General features: G+C 58.7%; 1 protein-coding gene across 1 annotated transcript in view; it reads left to right on the top strand.

Annotated features, from left to right (window-relative positions):
- The first annotated feature begins 3,712 nt into the window (after positions 1-3,712).
- Positions 3,713-21,089, top strand: part of LOC140399683 (myosin-11-like) — a 138,204-nt gene continuing 120,827 nt past the window's right edge. Inside the window, exons 1-5 of the mRNA XM_072489227.1 lie at positions 3,713-3,805; positions 4,393-4,537; positions 7,502-7,597; positions 9,112-9,230; positions 12,676-12,828. Coding sequence (XP_072345328.1) covers positions 4,501-4,537; positions 7,502-7,597; positions 9,112-9,230; positions 12,676-12,828 — 405 coding nt within the window. The 5' untranslated portion in view covers positions 3,713-3,805; positions 4,393-4,500. The remainder of the gene's footprint in view (positions 3,806-4,392; positions 4,538-7,501; positions 7,598-9,111; positions 9,231-12,675; positions 12,829-21,089) is intronic.

Raw genomic sequence — 21,089 nt, 5'->3', positions numbered from 1 at the left:
AGACGGGGGGAGAGAGAGAGGGGGGGAGACGGGGGGAGACTGAGAGAGGGGGGTGGGGGGGAGAGAGAGAGAGAGGGGGAGAGACAGGGGGAGAGACGGGGGGGAGAGAGAGAGAGGGGGGGGAGACGGGGAGAGAGAGGGGGAGACGGGGGGAGAGAGAGAGAGGGGGGTGGGGGGAGAGAGAGAGAGGGGGGAGAGACAGGGGGAGAGACGGGGGGGGAGAGAGAGAGAGGGGTGGGGGAGACGGGGAGAGAGAGAGGGGGAGACGGGGGGAGAGAGAGAGAGGGGGGTGGGGGAAGAGAGAGAGAGGGGGGAGACGGGGGGAGAGACGGGGGGGGAGAGAGAGAGAGGGGGAGAGACAGGGGGAGAGACGGGGGGGGAGAGAGAGAGAGGGGGGGGGAGACGGGGAGAGAGGGGGGGGGGAGACGGGGAGAGAGAGAGAGAGAGGGGTAGACGGGGAGAGAGAGAGAGGGGGAGACGGGGAGAGAGAGAGAGGGGGGTGGGGGAGACGGGGAGAGAGAGAGAGAGGGGGGTGGGGGGAGACGGGGAGAGAGAGAGAGGGGGGGAGACGGGGGAGAGAGGGGGAGACGGGAGGAGAGAGAGGGGGAGAGAGAGAGAGTGGGAGACGGGGGGGAGAGAGAGAGAGGGGGAGACGGGGGGAGAGAGAGAGAGGGGGAGACGGGGGAGAGAGAGAGAGGGGGGTGGGGGAGACTGGGAGAGAGGGGGAGACGAGGGGAGAGAGAGAGAGGGGGGTGGGGGGAGACTGGGAGAGAGGGGGAGACGGGGGGAGAGAGAGAGAGGGGGAGACGGGGGAGAGAGGGGGAGACGGGGGGAGAGAGAGAGGGGGAGACGGGGGGAGAGAGAGAGAGGGGGGTGGGGGGAGACGGGGAGAGAGAGAGAGAGGGGGGTGGGGGGACGGGGAGAGAGAGAGAGGGGGGGAGACGGGGGGAGAGAGGGGGAGACGGGAGGGGAGAGAGAGAGGGGGAGAGAGAGAGAGGGGGGGAGAGACGGGGGAGAGAGAGAGAGGGGGGTGGGGGGGAGACTGGAGAGAGAGAGAGAGAGGGGGAGACGGGGGGAGAGAGAGAGGGGGGTGGGGGGAGACGGGGAGAGAGAGAGAGGGGGAGAGACGGGGGAGAGAGAGAGAGGGGGAGAGACGGGGAGAGAGAGAGAGAGGGGGAGACGGGGGGAGAGAGAGAGAGGGGGGGGAGACGGGGAGAGAGAGAGAGAGAGGGGGAGAGACGGGGGAGAGAGAGAGAGAGAGGGGGGTGGGAGGAGACTGGGAGAGAGAGAGAGAGGGGGAGACGGGGGGGAGAGAGAGAGAGGGGGGGGGAGACGGGGAGAGAGAGAGAGAGGGGGAGAGACGGGGGAGAGAGAGAGAGGGGGGTGGGGGGAGACGGGGAGAGAGAGAGAGGGGGAGAGACGGGGAGAGAGGGGAGACGGGAGGGGAGAGAGAGAGGGGGAGAGAGAGAGAGAGGGCGGGGAGAGACTGGGGAGAGAGGGGGAGACGTGGGGAGAGAGAGAGAGGGGGGGGAGACGGGGAGAGAGAGAGGGGGGGGGGAGACGGGGAGAGACGGGGGAGACGGGAGGAGAGAGAGAGAGGGGGAGACGGGAGGTGAGAGAGAAAGGGGGGGGGAGACGGGGAGAGAGAGAGGGGGGGGGGAGACGGAGAGAGAGGGGGAGACGGGAGGAGAGAGAGAGAGGGGGAGACGGGAGGGGAGAGAGAGAGAGGGGGGGAGAGGGGGAGACGGGAGGAGAGAGAGAGAGAGGGGGGGGAGACGGGGAGAGAGAGAGAGAGGGGGGGAGACGGAGAGAGAGAGGGGGAGACGGGGGGAGAGGGGGGTGGGGGGGAGACTGGGAGAGAGAGAGAGAGGGGGAGAGACGGGGGAGAGAGGGGGAGACGGGAGGGGAGAGAGAGAGAGGGGGGATACAGGAGAGAGGGGGGAAAAACGGGGAGAGAGAGAGGGAGAGAGAGAGGGGGGGACGGAGAGAGAGAGGGGGGGAGACGGAGAGAGAGGGGGGGACGGAGAGAGAGAGAGGGGAAGGAGAGAGAGAGACAGGGAAGGAGAGAGAGAGACGGGGAAGGAGAGAGGGAGACGGGAAGGAGAGAGGGAGACGGGGAAGGAGAGAGAGAGACGGGGAAGGAGAGAGAGAGACGGGGAAGGAGAGAGAGAGACGGGGAAGGAGAGAGAGAGACGGGGAAGGAGAGAGAGAGACGGGGAAGGAGAGAGAGAGACTGGAGGAGAGGAGAGAGAGAGAGAGACGGGGAAGGCGAGAGAGAGAGAGAGACGGGGAAGGAGAGAGAGAGAGACGGGGAAGGAGAGAGAGAGAGAGACGGGGAAGGAGAGAGAGAGAGAGAGAGAGAGAGACGGGGATGGAGAGAGAGAGAGAGACGGGGAAGAAGAGAGAGAGACTGGGAAGGAGAGAGAGAGAGAGACTGGGAAGGAGAGAGAGAGAGAGACGTGGAAGGAGAGAGAGAGAGACGGGGAAGGAGAGAGAGAGAGAGACGTGGAAGGAGAGAGAGTGAGACATGCAGAGGGATGGGCAGACAGTCAGACTGAGGGGCAGAGCGCCCCCCCCCCCCCCAGGGCAGCTGAAGGCACGGCCGCTAATGGCGGAGGGATGGGAAACGAGGCGACGCTCGAGGTGCCCAATTCGGAGGAGCGAGGAGGTCTGGGAGGGAGGGGGCGAGGGAGGGAGGGATTTGAACAGGAGGATGGGAATTGTCGGGGCTGGAGGAGGTTACAGAGATAGGGAGGGAGGGAGGGAGGGATTTGAACAGGAGGATGGGAATTGTCGGGGCTGGAGGAGAGGTGGTACAGAGATAGGGAGGGAGGGAGGGATTTGAACAGGAGGATGGGAATTGTCGGGGCTGGAGGAGGTTACAGAGATAGGGAGGGAGGGGGCGAGGGAGGGATTTGAACAGGAGGATGGGAATTGTAGGGGCTGGAGGAGGTTACAGAGATAGGGAGGGAGGGAGGGATTTGAACATGGGGATGGGAATTGTCGGGGCTGGAGGAGGTTACAGAGATAGGGAGGGGAGGGAGGGATTTGAACAGGAGGATGGGAATTGTAGGGGCTGGAGGAGGTTACAGAGATAGGGAGGGAGGGATTTGAACAGGAGGATGGGAATTGGAGGGGCTGGAGGAGGTTACAGAGATAGGGAGGGAGGGAGGGATTTGAACAGGGGGATGGGAATTGTCGGGGCTGGAGGAGGTTACAGAGATAGGGAGGGAGGGGAGGGATTTGAACAGGAGGATGAGAATTGTAGGGGCTGGAGGAGGTTACAGAGGTAGGGAGGGAGGGAGGGGTTTGAACAGGAGGATGGGAATTGTAGGGGCTGGAGGAGGTGACAGATAGGGAGGGAGGGGTGCGAGGGAGGGATTTGAACAGGAGGATGGGAATTGTAGGGGCTGGAGGAGGTTACAGAGAGAGGGAGGGAGCGAGGGAGGGATTTGAACAGGAGGATGGGAATTGTAGGGGCTGGAGGAGGTTACAGAGATAGGGAGGGAGGGGGCGAGGGAGGGATTTGAACAGGAGGATGGGAATTGTCGGGGCTGGTGGAGGTTACGGAGATAGCGAGGGAGGGAGGGATTTGAAGAGGAGGATGAGAATTGTAGGGGCTGGAGGAGGTTACAGAGATAGGGAGGGAGGGAGGGAGGGGGTGGCAGCATTTCAGAGGCGGCCTTTCCTTGACGGTGTGGTGCAGACCTCTTGGAGAAATCCCGAGCGATCCGCCAGGCCCGGGACGAGCGCACCTTCCACATCTTCTATCAGCTCCTGGTGGGCGCCGGCGAACACGCCAAAAGTGAGTACGCCTCCCGTCTCGGCAGGGCCCCGGGCACATCCCGAAAAGCCCTCCCGTCGACGGAGAGGGGCAGCACCTTTCCGCGACGCCGGCCCGATCCACCCCTCCGTTTTCCTTCGGAGTGCCGCAGTCGCTGTGGGAGGGAGGTGTGATAAATATCGCCGTGAAGGGCTCCCCTCTTGGCCCACCCTCGTGCGGGGCGGTTCGGAGTCGGGGGCGCGAGAGAGCAACTCCGGCGAGCGGGCCTCTGGGGTTCAGCATACCCCCTCGCGCCCCCCCCCCCGCCGCTTCTTTCCTCCACGCGCCCGGGACAGATGCAAGGCCAAAATTCGGGGTGGGGGGGAGGGGGTGCACGAGGGGGCGTGGCCACACACCAGGCGACGGGGCGCTTTTGTCCCTCCCCAACCCATCGACCATCCGCTCTCGGGCAGCATCAGCCGACTGAAATTTGGCTGCCATCGATCTGACGCGTAGGGGAGGGAAAACTTTGACAGTCTGTAACTCCTCTCTGCCGCGCCGACTTCCCGAGTAATGCCGTCTCCCCAATTTCTTTTCCCCCTACCCCTTCTGTTCCCCTCACGACCCAGCTGACCTCCTGTTGGAGCCCTTCCAGGATTACAAATTCGTCTCCAACGGGTACATCCCCCATCCCGGGGCAACAGGACAAAGACAACTTCCACGAAACCCTGGAGGCGATGACCATAATGGGGTTCTCCCACGACGAGATCACCGGTAAGTGTCACACCCGCGCCCCCTCGAGCCGGTCGCACAGGAACAGGAGGAGGCCCATTCAGTCCCTCGAGCCGGTCGCACAGGAACAGGAGGAGGCCCATTCAGCCCCCCGAGCCTGTTACACAGGAACAGGAGGAGGCCCATTCAGCCCCCTCCTCGAGCCTGTTACACAGGAACAGGAGGAGGACCATTCAGCCCCTCGAGCCTGTTACACAGGAACAGGAGGAGGCCCCATTCAACCCCCTGCTCGAGCCTGTTACACAGGAACAGGAGGAGGCCCATTCAGCCCCTGCTCGAGCCTGTTACACAGGAACAGGAGGAGGCCCATTCAACCCCCTGCTCGAGCCTGTTACACAGGAACAGGAGGAGGCCCATTCAGCCCCCTGCTCGAGCCTGTTACACAGGAACAGGAGGAGGCCCATTCAGCTCCCTGCTCGAGCCTGTTAGACAGGAACAGGAGGAGGCCCATTCAGCCCCCTGCTCGAGCCTGTTACACAGGAACAGGAGGAGGCCCATTCAGCCCCCTGCTCGAGCCTGTTACACAGGAACAGGAGGAGGCCCATTCAGCCCCCTGCTCGAGCCTGTTACACAGGAACAGGAGGAGGCCCATTAAACCCCCTGCTGAGCCTGTTACACAGGAACAGGAGGAGGCCCATTAAACCCCCTGCTCGAGCCTGTTACACAGGAACAGGTGGAGGCCCATTCAGCCCCCTGCTCAAGCCTGTTACACAGGAACAGGTGGAGGCCCATTCAGCCCCCCTGCTCGAGCCTGTTACACAGGAACAGGAGGAGGCCCATTCAGCCCCCTCGAGCCTGTTACACAGGAACAGGAGGAGGACCATTCAGCCCCCTCCTCGAGCCTGTTACACAGGAACAGGGGGAGGCCCATTCAGCCTCCTCGAGCCTGTTACACAGGAACAGGAGGAGGCCCATTCAGCCCCCTCCTCGAGCCTGTTACACAGGAACAGGAGGAGGCCCATTCAACCCCCTGCTCGAGCCTGTTACACAGGAACAGGAGGAGGCCCATTAAACCCCCTGCTCGAGCCTGTTACACAGGAACAGGAGGAGGCCATTCAGCCCCCTCCTCGAGCCTGTTACACAGGAACAGGAGGAGGCCCATTCAGCCTCCTCGAGCCTGTTACACAGGAACAGGGGGAGGCCCATTCAGCCTCCTCGAGCCTGTTACACAGGAACAGGAGGAGGCCCATTCAGCCCCCTCCTCGAGCCTGTTACACAGGAACAGGTGGAGGCCCATTCAGCCCCCCTGCTCGAGCCTGTTACACAGGAACAGGAGGAGGCCCATTCAGCCCCCTGCTCGAGCCTGTTACACAGGAACAGGTGGAGGCCCATTAAACCCCCTGCTGAGCCTGTTACACAGGAACAGGAGGAGGCCCATTCAGCCCCCTCCTCGAGCCTGTTACACAGGAACAGGTGGAGGCCCATTCAGCCCCCCTGCTCGAGCCTGTTACACAGGAACAGGAGGAGGCCCATTCAGCCCCCTCGAGCCTGTTACACAGGAACAGGAGGAGGACCATTCAGCCCCCTCCTCGAGCCTGTTACACAGGAACAGGGGGAGGCCCATTCAGCCTCCTCGAGCCTGTTACACAGGAACAGGAGGAGGCCCATTCAGCCCCCTCCTCGAGCCTGTTACACAGGAACAGGAGGAGGCCCATTCAACCCCCTGCTCGAGCCTGTTACACAGGAACAGGAGGAGGCCCATTAAACCCCCTGCTCGAGCCTGTTACACAGGAACAGGAGGAGGCCCATTCAGCCCCCTCCTCGAGCCTGTTACACAGGAACAGGAGGAGGCCCATTCAGCCTCCTCGAGCCTGTTACACAGGAACAGGGGGAGGCCCCATTCAGCCTCCTCGAGCCTGTTACACAGGAACAGGAGGAGGCCCATTCAGCCCCCTCCTCGAGCCTGTTACACAGGAACAGGAGGAGGCCCATTCAACCCCCTGCTCGAGCCTGTTACACAGGAACAGGAGGAGGCCCATTAAACCCCCTGCTCGAGCCTGTTACACAGGAACAGGAGGAGGCCCATTCAGCCCCCTCCTCGAGCCTGTTACACAGGAACAGGTGGAGGCCCATTCAGCCCCCCCTGCTCGAGCCTGTTACACAGGAACAGGAGGAGGCCCATTCAGCCCCCTCCTCGAGCCTGTTACACAGGAACAGGAGGAGGCCCATTCAGCCCCCTCGAGCCTGTTACACAGGAACAGGCCCATTCAGCCTCCTCGTACCTGTTACACAGGAACAGGAGGAGGCCCATTCAGCCCCTCGAGTCTGTTACACAGGAACAGGAGGAGGCCCATTCAGCCTCCTCGAGCCTGTTACACAGGAACAGGAGGAGGGCCCATTCAGCCTCCTCGAGCCTGTTACACAGGAACAGGAGGAGGCCCATTCAGCCCCTCGAGCCTGTTACACAGGAACAGGAGGAGGCCCATTCAGCCTCCTCGAGCCTGTTACACAGGAGGAGGCCCATTCAGCCCCTCGAGCCTGTGACACAGGAACAGGAGTAGGCCCATTCAGCCTCCTCGAGCCTGTTACACAGGAGCAGGAGGAGGCCCATTCAGCCCCTCGAGCCTGTTACACAGGAACAGGAGGAGGCCCATTCAGCCTCCTCGAGCCTGTTACACAGGAGCAGGAGTAGGCCCATTCAGCCCCTCGAGCCTGTTACACAGGAACAGGAGGAGGCCCATTCAGCCTCCTCGAGCCTGTTACACAGGAACAGGAGGAGGCCCATTCAGCCCCCTCGAGCCTGTTACACAGGAACAGGAGGAGGCCCATTCAGCCCCTCGAGCCTGTTACACAGGAACAGGAGGAGGCCCATTCAGCCCCCTCGAGCCTGTGACACAGGAACAGGAGTAGGCCCATTCAGCCTCCTCGAGCCTGTTACACAGGAGCAGGCCCCATTCAGCCTCCTCGAGCCTGCCGCCTGACCCCAGTGTCTTTGCTTCTCGACAGCGATGCTGCGTTTGGTGTCCGCCGTGCTGCAGTTTGGGAACATCACATTCAGGAAAGAGCGGAACGCGGACCAGGCCTCAATGCCAGAGGATACAGGTGAGTGGGTTCTGACTCCCTCGCTACCCCTCGCTTGCATCGCACGCCCTCCGTCGAATCAAATCTTCCTGCCCAATGTCTTACGTCCGCTTTTAAGGGGCCAGGTCTTTGAAAACAAAAGAACAGAGGCAGTGTTCTGGAATGTTCTTCGACTGTGAAGCTCGACCCTCATTGGCGACCGAGGCTCCCTCAGAACATCGACGTTGAATGAAACGAAATGAAAATCCGCTCATTGTCACAAGTAGGCTTCAAATGAAGTTACTGTGAAAAGCCCCTAGTCGCCAAATTCCGGCGCCTGTTCGGGGAGGCCGGTACGGGAATTGAACCGTGCTGCTGGCCTGCCTTGGTCTGCTTTCAAAGCCAGCGATTCAGCCCTCTGCTAAACAGCCCCCATGTCCTGTTACACAGCAACAGGAGGAGGCCCATTCAGCCCCCTGCTCGAGTCGGTTACACAGCAACAGGAGGAGGCCCATTCAGCCCCCTGCTCGAGCCTGTTACACAGGAACAGGAGGAGGCCCATTCAGCCCCCCTGCTCGAGCCTGTTACACAGGAACAGGAGGAGACCCATTCAGCCCCCTGCTCGAGCCTGTTACACAGGAACAGGAGGTGGCCCATTCAGCCCCCTGCTCGAGCCTGTTACACGGGAACAGGAGGAGGTCCATCAGCACCCTGCTCGAGCCTGTTACACAGGAACAGGAGGAGGCCCATTCAGCCCCCTGCTCGAGCCTGTTACACAGGAACAGGAGGAGGCCCATTCAGCTCCTCGAGCCTGTTACACAGGAACAGGAGGAGGCCCATTCAGCCCCCTGCTCGAGTCGGTTACACAGCAACAGGAGGAGGGCCCATTCAGCCCCCCTGCTCGAGCCTGTTACACAGGAACAGGAGGAGGCCCATTCAGCCCCCTGCTCGAGCCTGTTACACAGGAACCAGAGGAGGCCCATTCAGCCCCCCTGCTCGAGCCTGTTACACAGGAACAGGCGGAGGCCCATTCAGCCCCCTGCTCGAGCCTGTTACACAGGAACAGGAGGAGGCCCATTCAGCCCCCTGCTCGAGGCCTGTTACACAGGAACTGGAGGAGGCCCATTCAGCCCCCTGCTCGAGCCTGTTACACAGGAACTGGAGGAGGCCCATTCAGCCCCCTCCGCGAGCCAGTTACACAGGAACAGGAGGAGGTCCATTCAGCCCCCTGCTCGAGCCTGTGACACAGGAACAGGAGGAGGCCCAAGAATCATGCACGCCCCGTTTAAAAACGACCGTGTCCGCCTTCCCGTGATCCAAGTGGCTGATTGCAGATTTCTTCCCTCCCCGCGTTAAACTGCATCGGCCCCCTGCCCGCCCACCTCTCGGAACGAATGCCCGTGGGACCTCTCGGCCCTTGGAAAGCATCCTGCTTTGCGGCCTTCGGCCGGGGCTGTTCCTGAATCGCCCTCCTCCCCACCCCACACCCTTTACTCACTCTCTCTCTCTCTCTCTCTCTCGTCTCTTCTCGCCGTCTGCCGCCTCGTCCCGGGCAGCCGCCCAGAAGCTGTGCCACCTGCTGGGTCTCAACGTGACGGACTTCACCCGGGCGATCCTCTCTCCGCGCATCAAAGTCGGACGGGACTATGTGCAGAAGGCGCAAACAAAGGAGCAGGTGAGGGAGCGCCGCACTGTCGGAGGGAGATGTCTATACTCTAGGATTTGAGCTCCCTAATCCAGGCCCACACTCCCCCCGGTGCCAGTACTGAGGGAGCGCCGCACTGTCGGGGGTAGATGTCTATACTCTAGGATTTGAGCTCCCTAATCCAGGCCCACACTCCCCCCCGGTGCCAGTACTGAGGGAGCGCCGCACTGTCGGAGGGAGATGTCTATACTCTAGGATTTGAGCACTATAATCCAGGCCCACACTCCCCCGGTGCCAGTACTGAGGGAGCGCTGCACTGTCGGGGGTAGATGTCTATACTCTAGGATTTGAGCGCTATAATCCAGGCCCACACTCCCCCCCGGTGCCAGTACTGAGGGAGCGCTGCACTGTCGGAGGGAGATGTCTATACTCCAGGATTTGAGCGCTATAATCCAGGCCGACACTCCCCCCGGTGCCAGTACTGAGGGAGCGCCGCACTGTCGGAGGGAGATGTCTATACTCTAGGATTTGAGCTCCATAATCCAGGCCCACACTCCCCCCGGTGCCAGTACTGAGGGAGCGCCGCACTGTTGGAGGGAGATGTCTATACTCTAGGATTTGAGCTCCATAATCCAGGCCCACACTCCCCCCGGTGCCAGTACTGAGGGAGCGCTGCACTGTCGGAGGGAGATGTCTATACTCTAGGATTTGAGCGCTATAATCCAGGCCCACACTCCCCCCGGTGCCAGTACTGAGGGAGCGCTGCACTGTCGGAGGGAGATGTCTATACTCTAGGATTTGAGCTCCATAATCCAGGCCCACACTCCCCCCGGTGCCAGTACTGAGGGAGCGCTGCACTGTCGGAGGTAGATGTCTCTACTCTAGGATTTGAGCTCCATAATCCAGGCCCACACTCCCCCCCGGAGCCAGTACTGAGGGAGCGCTGCACTGTCGGAGGTATATGTCTATACTCTAGGATTTGAGCTCCATAATCCAGGCCCACACTCCCCCCCGGTGCCAGTACTGAGGGAGCGCCGCACTGTCGGAGGGAGATGTCTATACTCTAGGATTTGAGCTCCATAATCCAGGCCGACACTCCCCCCCGGTGCCAATACTGAGGGAACGCCGCACTGTCGGAGGGAGATGTCTATACTCTAGGATTTGAGCGCTATAATCCAGCCGACACTCCCCCCGGTGCCAGTACTGAGTGAGCGCCGCACTGTCGGAGGGAGATGTCTATACTCTAGGATTTGAGCTCCATAATCCAGGCCCACACTCCCCCCGGTGCCAGTACTGAGGGAACGCCGCACTGTCGGAGGGAGATGTCTATACTCTAGGATTTGAGCGCTATAATCCAGGCCGACACTCCCCCCGGTGCCAGTACTGAGGGAGCGCTGCACTGTCGGAGGGAGATGTCTATACTCTAGGATTTGAGCTCCATAATCCAGGCCGACACTCCCCCCGGTGCCAGTACTGAGGGAGCGCTGCACTGTCAGGGGCAGATGTCTATACTCTAGGGTTTGAGCGCTATAATCCAGGCCCAGATTCCCCCCGGTGCCAGTACTGAGGGAGCGCAGCACTGTCGGAGGTAGATGTCTATACTCTAGGATTTGAGCTCCATAATCCCGGCCCACACTCCCCCCGGTGCCAGTACTGAGGGAGCGCTGCACTGTCGGAGGGAGATGTCTATACTCTAGGATTTGAGCTCCATAATCCAGGCCGACACTCCCCCCGGTGCCAGTACTGAGGGAGCGCTGCACTGTCAGGGGCAGATGTCTATACTCTAGGGTTTGAGCGCTATAATCCAGGCCCACACTCCCCCCGGTGCCAGTACTGAGGGAGCGCAGCACTGTCGGAGGTAGATGTCTATACTCTAGGATTTGAGCTCCATAATCCCGGCCCACACTCCCCCCGGTGCCAGTACTGAGGGAGCGCTGCACTGTCGGAGGGAGATGTCTATACTCTAGGATTTGAGCTCCATAATCCAGGCCCACACTCCCCCCGGTGCCAGTACTGAGGGAGCGCCGCACCGTCGGAGGGAGATGTCTATACTCTAGGATTTGAGCTCCATAATCCAGGCCGACAACTCCCCCCGGTGTCAGTACTGAGGGAGCGCCGCACTGTCGGAGGGAGATGTCTATATTCTAGGATTTGAGCTCCATAATCCAGGCCCACACTCCCCCCGGTGCCAGTACTGAGGGAGCGCTGCACTGTCGGAGGGAGATGTCTATACTCTAGGATTTGAGCTCCATAATCCAGGCCCACACTCCCCCCGGTGCCAGTACTGAGGGAGCTCTGCACTGTCGGAGGGAGATGTCTATACTCTAGGATTTGAGCTCCATAATCCAGGCCCACACTCCCCTCGGTGCCAGTACTGAGGGAGCGCTGCACTGTCGGAGGGAGATGTCTATGCTCTAGGATTTGAGCTCCATAATCCAGGCGGACACTCCCCCCGGTGCCAGTACTGAGGGAGCGCTGCACTGTCGGAGGGAGATGTCTATACTCTAGGATTTGAGCGCTATAATCCAGGCCCACACTCCCCCCGGTGTCAGTACTGAGGGAGTGCCGCACTGTCGGAGGGAGATGTCTATACTCTAGGATTTGAGCTCCATAATCCAGGCCGACACTCCCCCCGGTGCCAGTACTGAGGGAGCGCCGCACTGTCGGAGGGAGATGTCTATACTCTAGGATTTGAGCTCCATAATCCAGGCCCACACTCCCCCGGTGCCAGTACTGAGGGAGCGCTGCACTGTCGGAGGGAGATGTCTATACTCTAGGATTTGAGCGCTATAATCCAGTCCGACACTCCCCCCGGTGCCAGTACTGAGGGAGCGCTGCACTGTCGGAGGTAGATGTCTATACTCTAGGATTTGAGCGCTATAATCCAGGCCCACACTCCCCCCGGTGCCAGTACTGAGGGAGCGCCGCACTGTCGGAGGGAGATGTCTATACTCTAGGATTTGAGCTCCATAATCCAGGCGCACACTCCCCCCGGTGCCAGTACTGAGGGAGCGCTGCACTGTCGGAGGGAGATGTCTATACTCTAGGATTTGAGCTCCATAACCCAGGCCCACACTCCCCCCTGTGCCAGTACTGAGGGAGCGCTGCACTGTCGGAGGGAGATGTTTATACTCTAGGATTTGAGCGCTATAATCCAGGCCGACACTCCCCCCGGTGCCAGTACTGAGGGAGCGCCGCACTGTCGGAGGGAGATGTCTATACTCTAGGATTTGAGCTCCATAATCCAGGCCCACACTCCCCCCCGGTGCCAGTACTGCGTGAGCGCCGCACTGTCGGAGGTAGATGTCCATACTCTAGGATTTGAGCGCTATAATCCAGGCCCACACTCCCCCCGGTGCCAGTACTGAGGGAGCGCCGCACTGTCGGAGGGAGATGTCTATACTCCAGGATTTGAGTTCCCCTAGGCATGTGCAATTGCTCTCTGACTGTCCCTCCTCTTTTTCACACCCCCTAGGCAGACTTCGCCATCGAAGCTCTCGCTAAGGCTTCGTACGAGCGTCTATTTCGCTGGCTTGTCCATCGAATCAACAAGGCCCTCGATCGAACCAAGAGACAGGGAGCGTCATTCATCGGGATCCTGGATATCGCTGGCTTTGAGATTTTCCAGGTATTTTAATCCTCTGTTGAAGAGGATGAGGTTTGCTGGGGAATGCGGGAGAGTGGGATTAGACTGGGTGGGATATTAAAGGGTGTGGGGAGTGAGGGGGAGAGTGGGATTAGACTGGGTGGGATATTAAAGGGTGCGGGGAGTGAGGGGAGAGTGGGATTAGACTGGGTGGGATATTAAAGGGTGCGGGGAGTGAGGGGAGAGTGGGATTAGACTGGGTGGGATATTAAAGGGGTGTGGGGAGTGAGGGGGAGAGTGGGATTAGACAGGGTGGGATATTAAAGGGTGAGGGGAGAGTGGGATTAGACTGGGTGGGATATTAAAGGGTGAGGGGAGAGTGGGATTAGACTGGGTGGGATATTAAAGGGTGCGGGGAGTGAGGGGAGAGTGGGATTAGACTGGGTGGGATATTAAAGGGTGCGGGGAGTGAGGGGGAGAGTGGGATTAGACTGGGTGGGATATTAAAGGGTGCGGGGAGTGAGGGGAGAGTGGGATTAGACTGGGTGGGATATTAAAGGGTGCGGGGAGTGAGGGGGAGACTGGGATTAGACTGGGTGGGATATTAACGGGTGCAGGGAGTGAGGGGAGTGTGGGATTAGACTGGGTGGGATATTAAAGGGTGCGGGGAGTGAGGGGGATTAGACTGGGTGGAATATTAAAGGGTGCGGGGAGTGAGGGGAGAGTGGGATTAGATTGGGCGGAATATTAAAGGGTGCGGGGAGTGAGGGGGAGAGTGGGATTAGACTGGGTGGGATATTAAAGGTTGCGGGGGAGTGAGGGGAGAGTGGGATTAGACTGGGTGGGATATTAAAGGGTGCGGGGAGTGAGGGGAGAGTGGGATTAGACTGGGTGGGATATTAAAGGGTGCGGGGAGTGAGGGGGAGAGTGGGATTAGACTGGGTGGGATATTAAAGGGTGTGGGGAGTGAGGGGGAGAGTGGGATTAGATTGGGTGGGATATTGAAGGGTGGGAGTGAGGGGGAGAGTGGGATTAGATTGGGTGGGATATTAAAGGGTGCGGGGAGTGAGGGGGAGAGTGGGATTAGACTGGGTGGGATATTAAAGGGTGCGGGGAGTGAGGGGAGAGTGGGATTAGACTGGGTGGGATATTAAAGGGTGCGGGGAGTGAGGGGGAGAGTGGGATTAGACTGGGTGGGATATTAAAGGGTGCGGGGACTGAGGGGAGAGTGGGATTAGACTGGGTGGGATATTAAAGGGTGTGGGGAGTGAGGGGAGAGTGGGATTAGACTGGGTGGGATATTAAAGGGTGCGGGGTGTGAGGGGGATTAGACTGGGTGGGATATTAAAGGGTGCGGGGAGTGAGGGGGAGAGTGGGATTAGACTGGGTGGGATATTAAAGGGTGCGGGGAGTGAGGGGAGAGTGGGATTAGACTGGGTGGGATATTAAAGGGTGCGGGGAGTGAGGGGAGAGTGGGATTAGACTGGGTGGGATATTAAAGGGTGCGTGGAGTGAGGGGAGAGTGGGATTAGATTGGGTGGGATATTAAAGGGTGGGAGTGAGGGGGAGAGTGGGATTAGACTGGGTGGGATATTAAAGGGTGCGGGGAGTGAGGGGAGAGTGGGATTAGACTGGGTGGGATATTAAAGGGTGCGGGGAGTGAGGGGGGAGTGGGATTAGACTGGGTGGGATATGAAAGGGTGTGGGGAGTGAGGGGAGAGTGGGATTAGACTGGGTGGGATATTAAAGGGTGCGGGGAGTGAGGGGGAGAGTGGGATTAGACTGGGTGGGATATTAAAGGGTGCGGGGAGTGAGGGGGAGAGTGGGATTAGACTGGGTGGGATATTAAAGGGTGCGGGGAGTGAGGGGAGAGTGGGATTAGACTGGGTGGGATATTAAAGGGTGCGGGGAGTGAGGGGGATTAGACTGGGTGGGATATTAAAAGGTGCGGGGAGTGAGGGGAGAGTGGGATTAGATTGGGTGGGATATTAAAGGGTGCGGGGAGTGAGGGGAGAATGGGATTAGACTGGGTGGGATATTAAAGGGTGTGGGGAGTGAGGGGGAGAGTGGGATTAGACTGGGTGGGATATTAAAGGTTGCGGGGAGTGAGGGGAGAGTGGGATTAGACTGGGTGGGATATTAAAGGGTGTGGGGAGTGAGGGGGAGAGTGGGATTAGACTGGGTGGGATATTAAAGGGTGCGGGGAGTGAGGGGGACAGTGGGATTAGACTGGGTGGGATATTAAAGGGTGTGGGGAGTGAAGGGAGAGTGGGATTAGACTGGGTGGGATATTAAAGGGTGTGGGGAGTGAGGGGAGAGTGGGATTAGACTGGGTGGGATATTAAAGGGTGTGGGGAGTGAGCGGGAGAGTGGGATTAGACTGGGTTGGATATTAAAGGGTGTGGGGAGTGAGAGGGAGAGTGGGATTAGACTGGGTGGGATATTAAAGGGTGCGGGGAGTGAGGGGGGAGTGGGATTAGACTGGGTGGGATATTAAAGGGTGCGGGGAGTGAGGGGGAGAGTGGGATTAGACTGGGTGGGATATTAAAGGGTGTGGGGAGTGAGGGGGGAGTGGGATTAGACTGGGTGGGATATTAAAGGGTGCGGGGAGTGAGGGGAGAGTGGGATTAGACTGGGTGGGATATTAAAGGGTGCGGGGAGTGAGGGGGAGAGTGGGATTAGACTGGGTGGGATATTAAAGGGTGTGGGGAGTGAGGGGGGAGTGGGATTAGACTGGGTGGGATATTAAAGGGTGTGGGGAGTGAGGGGGAGAGTGGGATTAGACTGGGTGGGATATTAAAGGGTGTGGGGAGTGAGGGGGGAGTGGGATTAGACTGAGAGGGATATTAAAGGGTGTGGGGAGTGAGGGGGAGAGTGGGATTAGACTGGGTGGGATATTAAAGGGTACAGGGAGTGAGGGGGACAGTGGGATTAGACTGGGTGGGATATTAAAGGGTGTGGGGAGTGAGGGGGGAGAGTGGGATTAGACTGGGTGCGATATTAAAGGGTGCGGGGAGTGAGGGGGAGAGTGGGATTAGACTGGGTGGGATATTAAAGGGTGCGGGGAGTGAGGGGGAGAGTGGGATTAGACTGGGTGGGATATTAAAGGGTACGGGGAGTGAGGGGGAGAGTGGGATTAGACTGGGTGGGATATTAAAGGGTGTGGCGAGTGAGGGGGGAGAGTGGGATTAGACTGGGTGGGATATTAAAGGGTACGGGGAGTGAGGGGGAGAGTGGGATTAGACTGGGTGGGATATTAAAGGGTGTGGCGAGTGAGGGGGGAGAGTGGGATTAGACTGGGTGGGATATTAAAGGGTGCGGGGAGTGAGGGGGGAGTGGGATTAGACTGGGTGGGATATTAAAGGGTGAGGGGAGTGAGGGGAGAGTGGGATTAGACTGGGTGGGATATTAAAGGGTGTGGGGAGTGAGGGGGAGAGTGGGATTAGACTGGGTGGGATATTAAAGGGTGTGGGGAGTGAGGGGAGAGTGGGATTATACTGGGTGGGATATTAAAGGGTGTGGGGAGTGAGGGGGAGAGTGGGATTAGACTGGGTGGGATATTAAAGGGTGCGGGGAGTGAGGGGAGAGTGGGATTAGACTGGGTGGGATATTAAAGGGTGTGGGGAGTGAGGGGAGAGTGGGATTAGACTGGGTGGGATATTAAAGGGTGCGGGGAGTGAGGGGGGAGTGGGATTAGACTGGGTGGGATATTAAAGGGTGAGGGGAGTGAGGGGAGAGTGGGATTAGACTGGGTGGGATATTAAAGGGTGTGGGGAGTGAGGGGAGAGTGGGATTATACTGGGTGGGATATTAAAGGGTGCGGGGAGTGAGGGGGAGAGTGGGATTAGACTGGGTGGGATATTAAAGGGTGCGGGGAGTGAGGGGGAGAGTGGGATTAGACTGGGTGGGATATTAAAGGGTATGGGGAGTGAGGGGGAGAGTGGGATTAGACTGGGTGGGATATTAAAGGGTGTGGGGAGTGAGGGGGAGAGTGGGATTAGACTGGGTGGGATATTAAAGGGTGCGGGGAGTGAGGGGGAGAGTGGGATTAGACTGGGTGGGATATTAAAGGGTGAGGGGAGTGAGGGGGAGAGTGGGATTAGACTGGGTGGGATATTAAAGGGTGCGGGGAGTGAGGGGTGTGTGGGATTAGACTGGGTGGGATATTAAAGGGTGCGGGGAGTGAGGGGGAGAGTGGGATTAGACTGGGTGGGATATTAAAGGGTGTGGGGAGTGAGGGGGAGAGTGGGATTAGACTGGGTGGGATATTAAAGGGTGCGGGGAGTGAGGGGGAGAGTGGGATTAGACTGGGTGGGATATTAAAGGGTGCGGGGAGTGAGGGGGAGAGTGGGATTAGACTGGGTGGGATATTAAAGGCTGCGGGGAGTGAGGGGGAGAGTGGGATTAGACTGGGTGGGATATTAAAGGGTGTGGGGAGTGAGCGGGAGAGTGGGATTAGACTGGGTGGGATATTAAAGGGTGTGGGGAGTGAGGGGAGAGTGGGATTAGACTGGGTGGGATATTAAAGGGTGCGGGGAGTGAGGGGAGAGTGGGATTAGACTGGGTGGGATATTAAAGGGTGCGGGGAGTGAGGGGAGAGTGGGATTAGACTGGGTGGGATATTAAAGGGTGCGGGGAGTGAGGGGGGAGTGGGATTAGACTGGGCGGGATATTAAAGGGTGTGGGGAGTGAGGGGGAGAGTGGGATTAGACTGGGTGGGATATTAAAGGGTGCGGGGAGTGAGGGGGAGAGTGGGATTAGACTGGGTGGGATATTAAAGGGTGTGGGGAGTGAGGGGGAGAGTGGGATTAGACGGGGTGGGATATTAAAGGGTGTGGGGAGTGAGGGGGGAGTGGGATTAGACTGGGTGGGATATTAAAGGGTGTGGGGAGTGAGGTGAGAGTGGGATTAGACTGGGTGGGATATTAAAGGGTGCGGGGAGTGAGGGGAGAGTGGGATTAGACTGGGTGGGATATTAAAGGGTGTGGGGAGTGAGGGGGGAGTGGGATTAGACTGGGTGGGATATTAAAGGGTGCGGGGAGTGAGTGGGAGAGTGGGATTAGACTGGGTGGGATATTAAAGGGTGTGGGGAGTGAGGGCGAGAGTGGGATTAGACTGGGTGGGATATTAAAGGGTGCGGGGAGTGAGGGGAGAGTGGGATTAGACTGGGTGGGATATTAAAGGGTGTGGGGAGTGAGGGGGGAGTGGGATTAGACTGGGGGGATATTAAAGGGTGAGGGGAGAGTGGGATTAGACTGGGTGGGATATTAAAGGGTGCGGGGAGTGAGGGGAGAGTGGGATTAGACTGGGTGGGATATTAAAGGGTGCGGGGAGTGAGGGGGAGAGTGGGATTAGACTGGGTGGGATATTAAAGGGTGAGGGGAGAGTGGGATTAGACTGGGTGGGATATTAAAGGGTGAGGGGAGAGTGGGATTAGACTGGGTCTGATATTAAAGGGTGCGGGGAGTGAGGGGGAGAGTGGGATTAGACTGGGTGGGATATTAAAGGGTGTGGGGAGTGAGGGGGAGAGTGGGATTAGACTGGGTGGGATATTAAAGGGTGTGGGGAGTGAGGGGAGAGTGGGATTAGACTGGGTGGGATATTAAAGGGTGAGGGGAGAGTGGGATTAGACTGGGTGGGATATTAAAGGGTGCGGGGAGTGAGGGGGAGAGTGGGATTAGACTGGGTGGGATATTAAAGGGTGCGGGGAGTGAGGGGGAGAGTGGGATTAGACTGGGTGGGATATTAAAAGGTGTGGGGAGTGAGGGGGAGAGTGAGATTAGACTGGGTGGGATATTAAAGGGTGCGGGGAGTGAGGGGGGAGTGGGATTAGACTGGGTGGGATATTAAAGGGTGTGGGGAGTGAGGGGGAGAGTGGGATTAGACTGGGTGGGATATTAAAGGGTGAGGGGAGAGTGGGATTAGACTGGGTGGGATATTAAAGGGTGAGGGGAGAGTGGGATTAGACTGGGTGGGATATTAAAGGGTGTGGGGAGTGAGGGGGAGAGTGGGATTAGACTGGGTGGGATATTAAAGGGTGTGGGGAGTGAGGGGGAGAGTGGGATTAGACTGGGTGGGATATTAAAGGGTGTGGGGAGTGAGGGGAGAGTGGGATTAGACTGGGTGGGATATTAAAGGGTGCGGGGAGTGAGGGGGAGAGTGGGATTAGACTGGGTGGGATTTTAAAGGGTGTGGGGAGTGAGGGGGAGAGTGGGATTAGACTGGGTGGCATAATAAATGGTGCGGGGAGTGAGGGGAGAGTGGGATTAGACTGGGTGGGATATTAAAGGGTGCGGGGAGTGAGGGGGAGAGTGGGATTAGACTGGGTGGGATATTAAAGGGTGCGGGGAGTGAGGGGAGAGAGGGATTAGACTGGGTGGGATATTAAAGGGTGCGGGGAGTGAGGGGGAGAGTGGGATTAGACTGGGTGGGATATTAAAGGGTGTGGGGAGTGTGGGATTAGACTGGGTGGGATATTAAAGGGTGCGGGGAGTGAGGGGGAGAGTGGGATTAGACTGGGGGGATATTAAAGGGTGAGGGGAGAGTGGGATTAGACTGGGTGGGATATTAAAGGGTGCGGGGAGTGAGGGGAGAGTGGGATTAGACTGGGTGGGACATTAAAGGGTGCGGGGAGTGAGGGGGGAGTGGGATTAGACTGGGTGGGATATTAAAGGGTGCGGGGAGTGAGGGGGAGAGTGGGATTAGACTGGGTGGGATATTAAAGGGTGCGGGGAGTGAGGGGGAGAGTGGGATTAGACTGGGTGGGACATTAAAGGGTGCGGGGAGTGAGGGGGGAGTGGGATTAGACTGGGTGGGATATTAAAGGGTGCGGGGAGTGAGGGGAGAGTGGGATTAGACTGGGTGGGATATTAAAGGGTGCGGGGAGTGAGGGGGAGAGTGGGATTAGACTGGGTGGGATATTAAAGGGTGTGGGGAGTGAGGGGGAGAGTGGGATTAGACTGGGGGGATATTAAAGGGTGTGGGGAGTGAGGGGGAGAGTGGGATTAGACTGGGGGGATATTAAAGGGTGAGGGGAGAGTGGGATTAGACTGGGTGGGATATTAAAGGGTGAGGGGAGAGTGGGATCAGACTGGGTGGGATATTAAAGGGTGTGGGGAGTGAGGGGGGAGTGGGATTAGACTGGGGGGATATTAAAGGGTGAGGGGAGAGTGGGATTAGACTGGGTGGGATATTAAAGGGTGAGGGGAGAGTGGGATTAGACTGGGTGGGATATTAAAGGGTGCGGGGAGTGAGGGGGAGAGTGGGATTAGACAGGGTGGGATATTAAAAGGGTGCGGGGAGAGTGGGATTAGACTGGGTGGGATATTAAAGAGTGTGGGGAGTGAGGGGGAGAGTGGGATTAGACTGGGTGGGATATTAAAGGGTGTGGGGAGTGAGGGGGAGAGTGGGATTAGACTGGGTGGGATATTAAAGGGTGCGGGGAGTGAGGGGGAGAGTGGGATTAGACTGGGTGGGATATTAAAGGGTGCGGGGAGTGAGGGGAGAGTGGGATTAGACTGGGTGGGATATTAAAGGGTGCGGGGAGTGAGGGGGAGAGTGGGATTAGACTGGGTGGGATATTAAAGGGTGTGGGGAGTGAGGGGGAGAGTGGGATTAGACTGGGTGGGATATTAAAGGGTGTGGGGAGTGAGGGGAGAGTGGGATTAGACTGGGTGGGATATTAAAGGGTGCGGGGAGTGAGGGGGAGAGTGGGATTAGACTGGGTGGGATATTAAAGGGTGCGGGGAGTGAGGGGAGAGTGGGATTAGACTGGGTGGGATATTAAAGGGAGTGGGGAGTGAGGGGGAGAGTGGGATTAGACTGGGTGGGATATTAAAGGGAGTGGGGAGTGAGGGGGAGAGTGGGATTAGACTGGGTGGGATATTAAAGGGTGTGGGGAGTGAGGGGGAGAGTGGGATTAGACTGGGTGGGATATTAAAGGGTGTGGGGAGTGAGAGGAGTGTGGGATTAGACCGGGTGGGATATTAAAGGGTGCGGGGAGTGAGGGGGAGAGTGGGATTAGACTGGGTGGGATATTAAAGGGTGCGGGGAGTGAGGGGAGAGTGGGATTAGACTGGGTGGGATATTAAAGGGTGTGGGGAGTGAGGGGAGAGTGGGATTAGACTGGGTGGGATATTAAATGGTGAGGGGAGTGAGGGGGAGAGTGGGATTAGACTGGGTGGGATATTAAAGGGTGCGGGGAGTGAGGGGGGAGTGGGATTAGACTGGGTGGGATATTAAAGGGTGAGGGGAGTGAGGGGAGAGTGGGATTAGACTGGGTGGGATATTAAAGGGTGTGGGGA

Source organism: Scyliorhinus torazame, chromosome 23, assembly GCF_047496885.1.
Source record: "Scyliorhinus torazame isolate Kashiwa2021f chromosome 23, sScyTor2.1, whole genome shotgun sequence".
NCBI classification, from domain to species: Eukaryota; Metazoa; Chordata; class Chondrichthyes; order Carcharhiniformes; family Scyliorhinidae; genus Scyliorhinus; species Scyliorhinus torazame.
The sequence above is the reverse complement of the archived record's forward strand: the minus strand, read 5'-3'. Positions and strand labels throughout refer to the sequence as shown.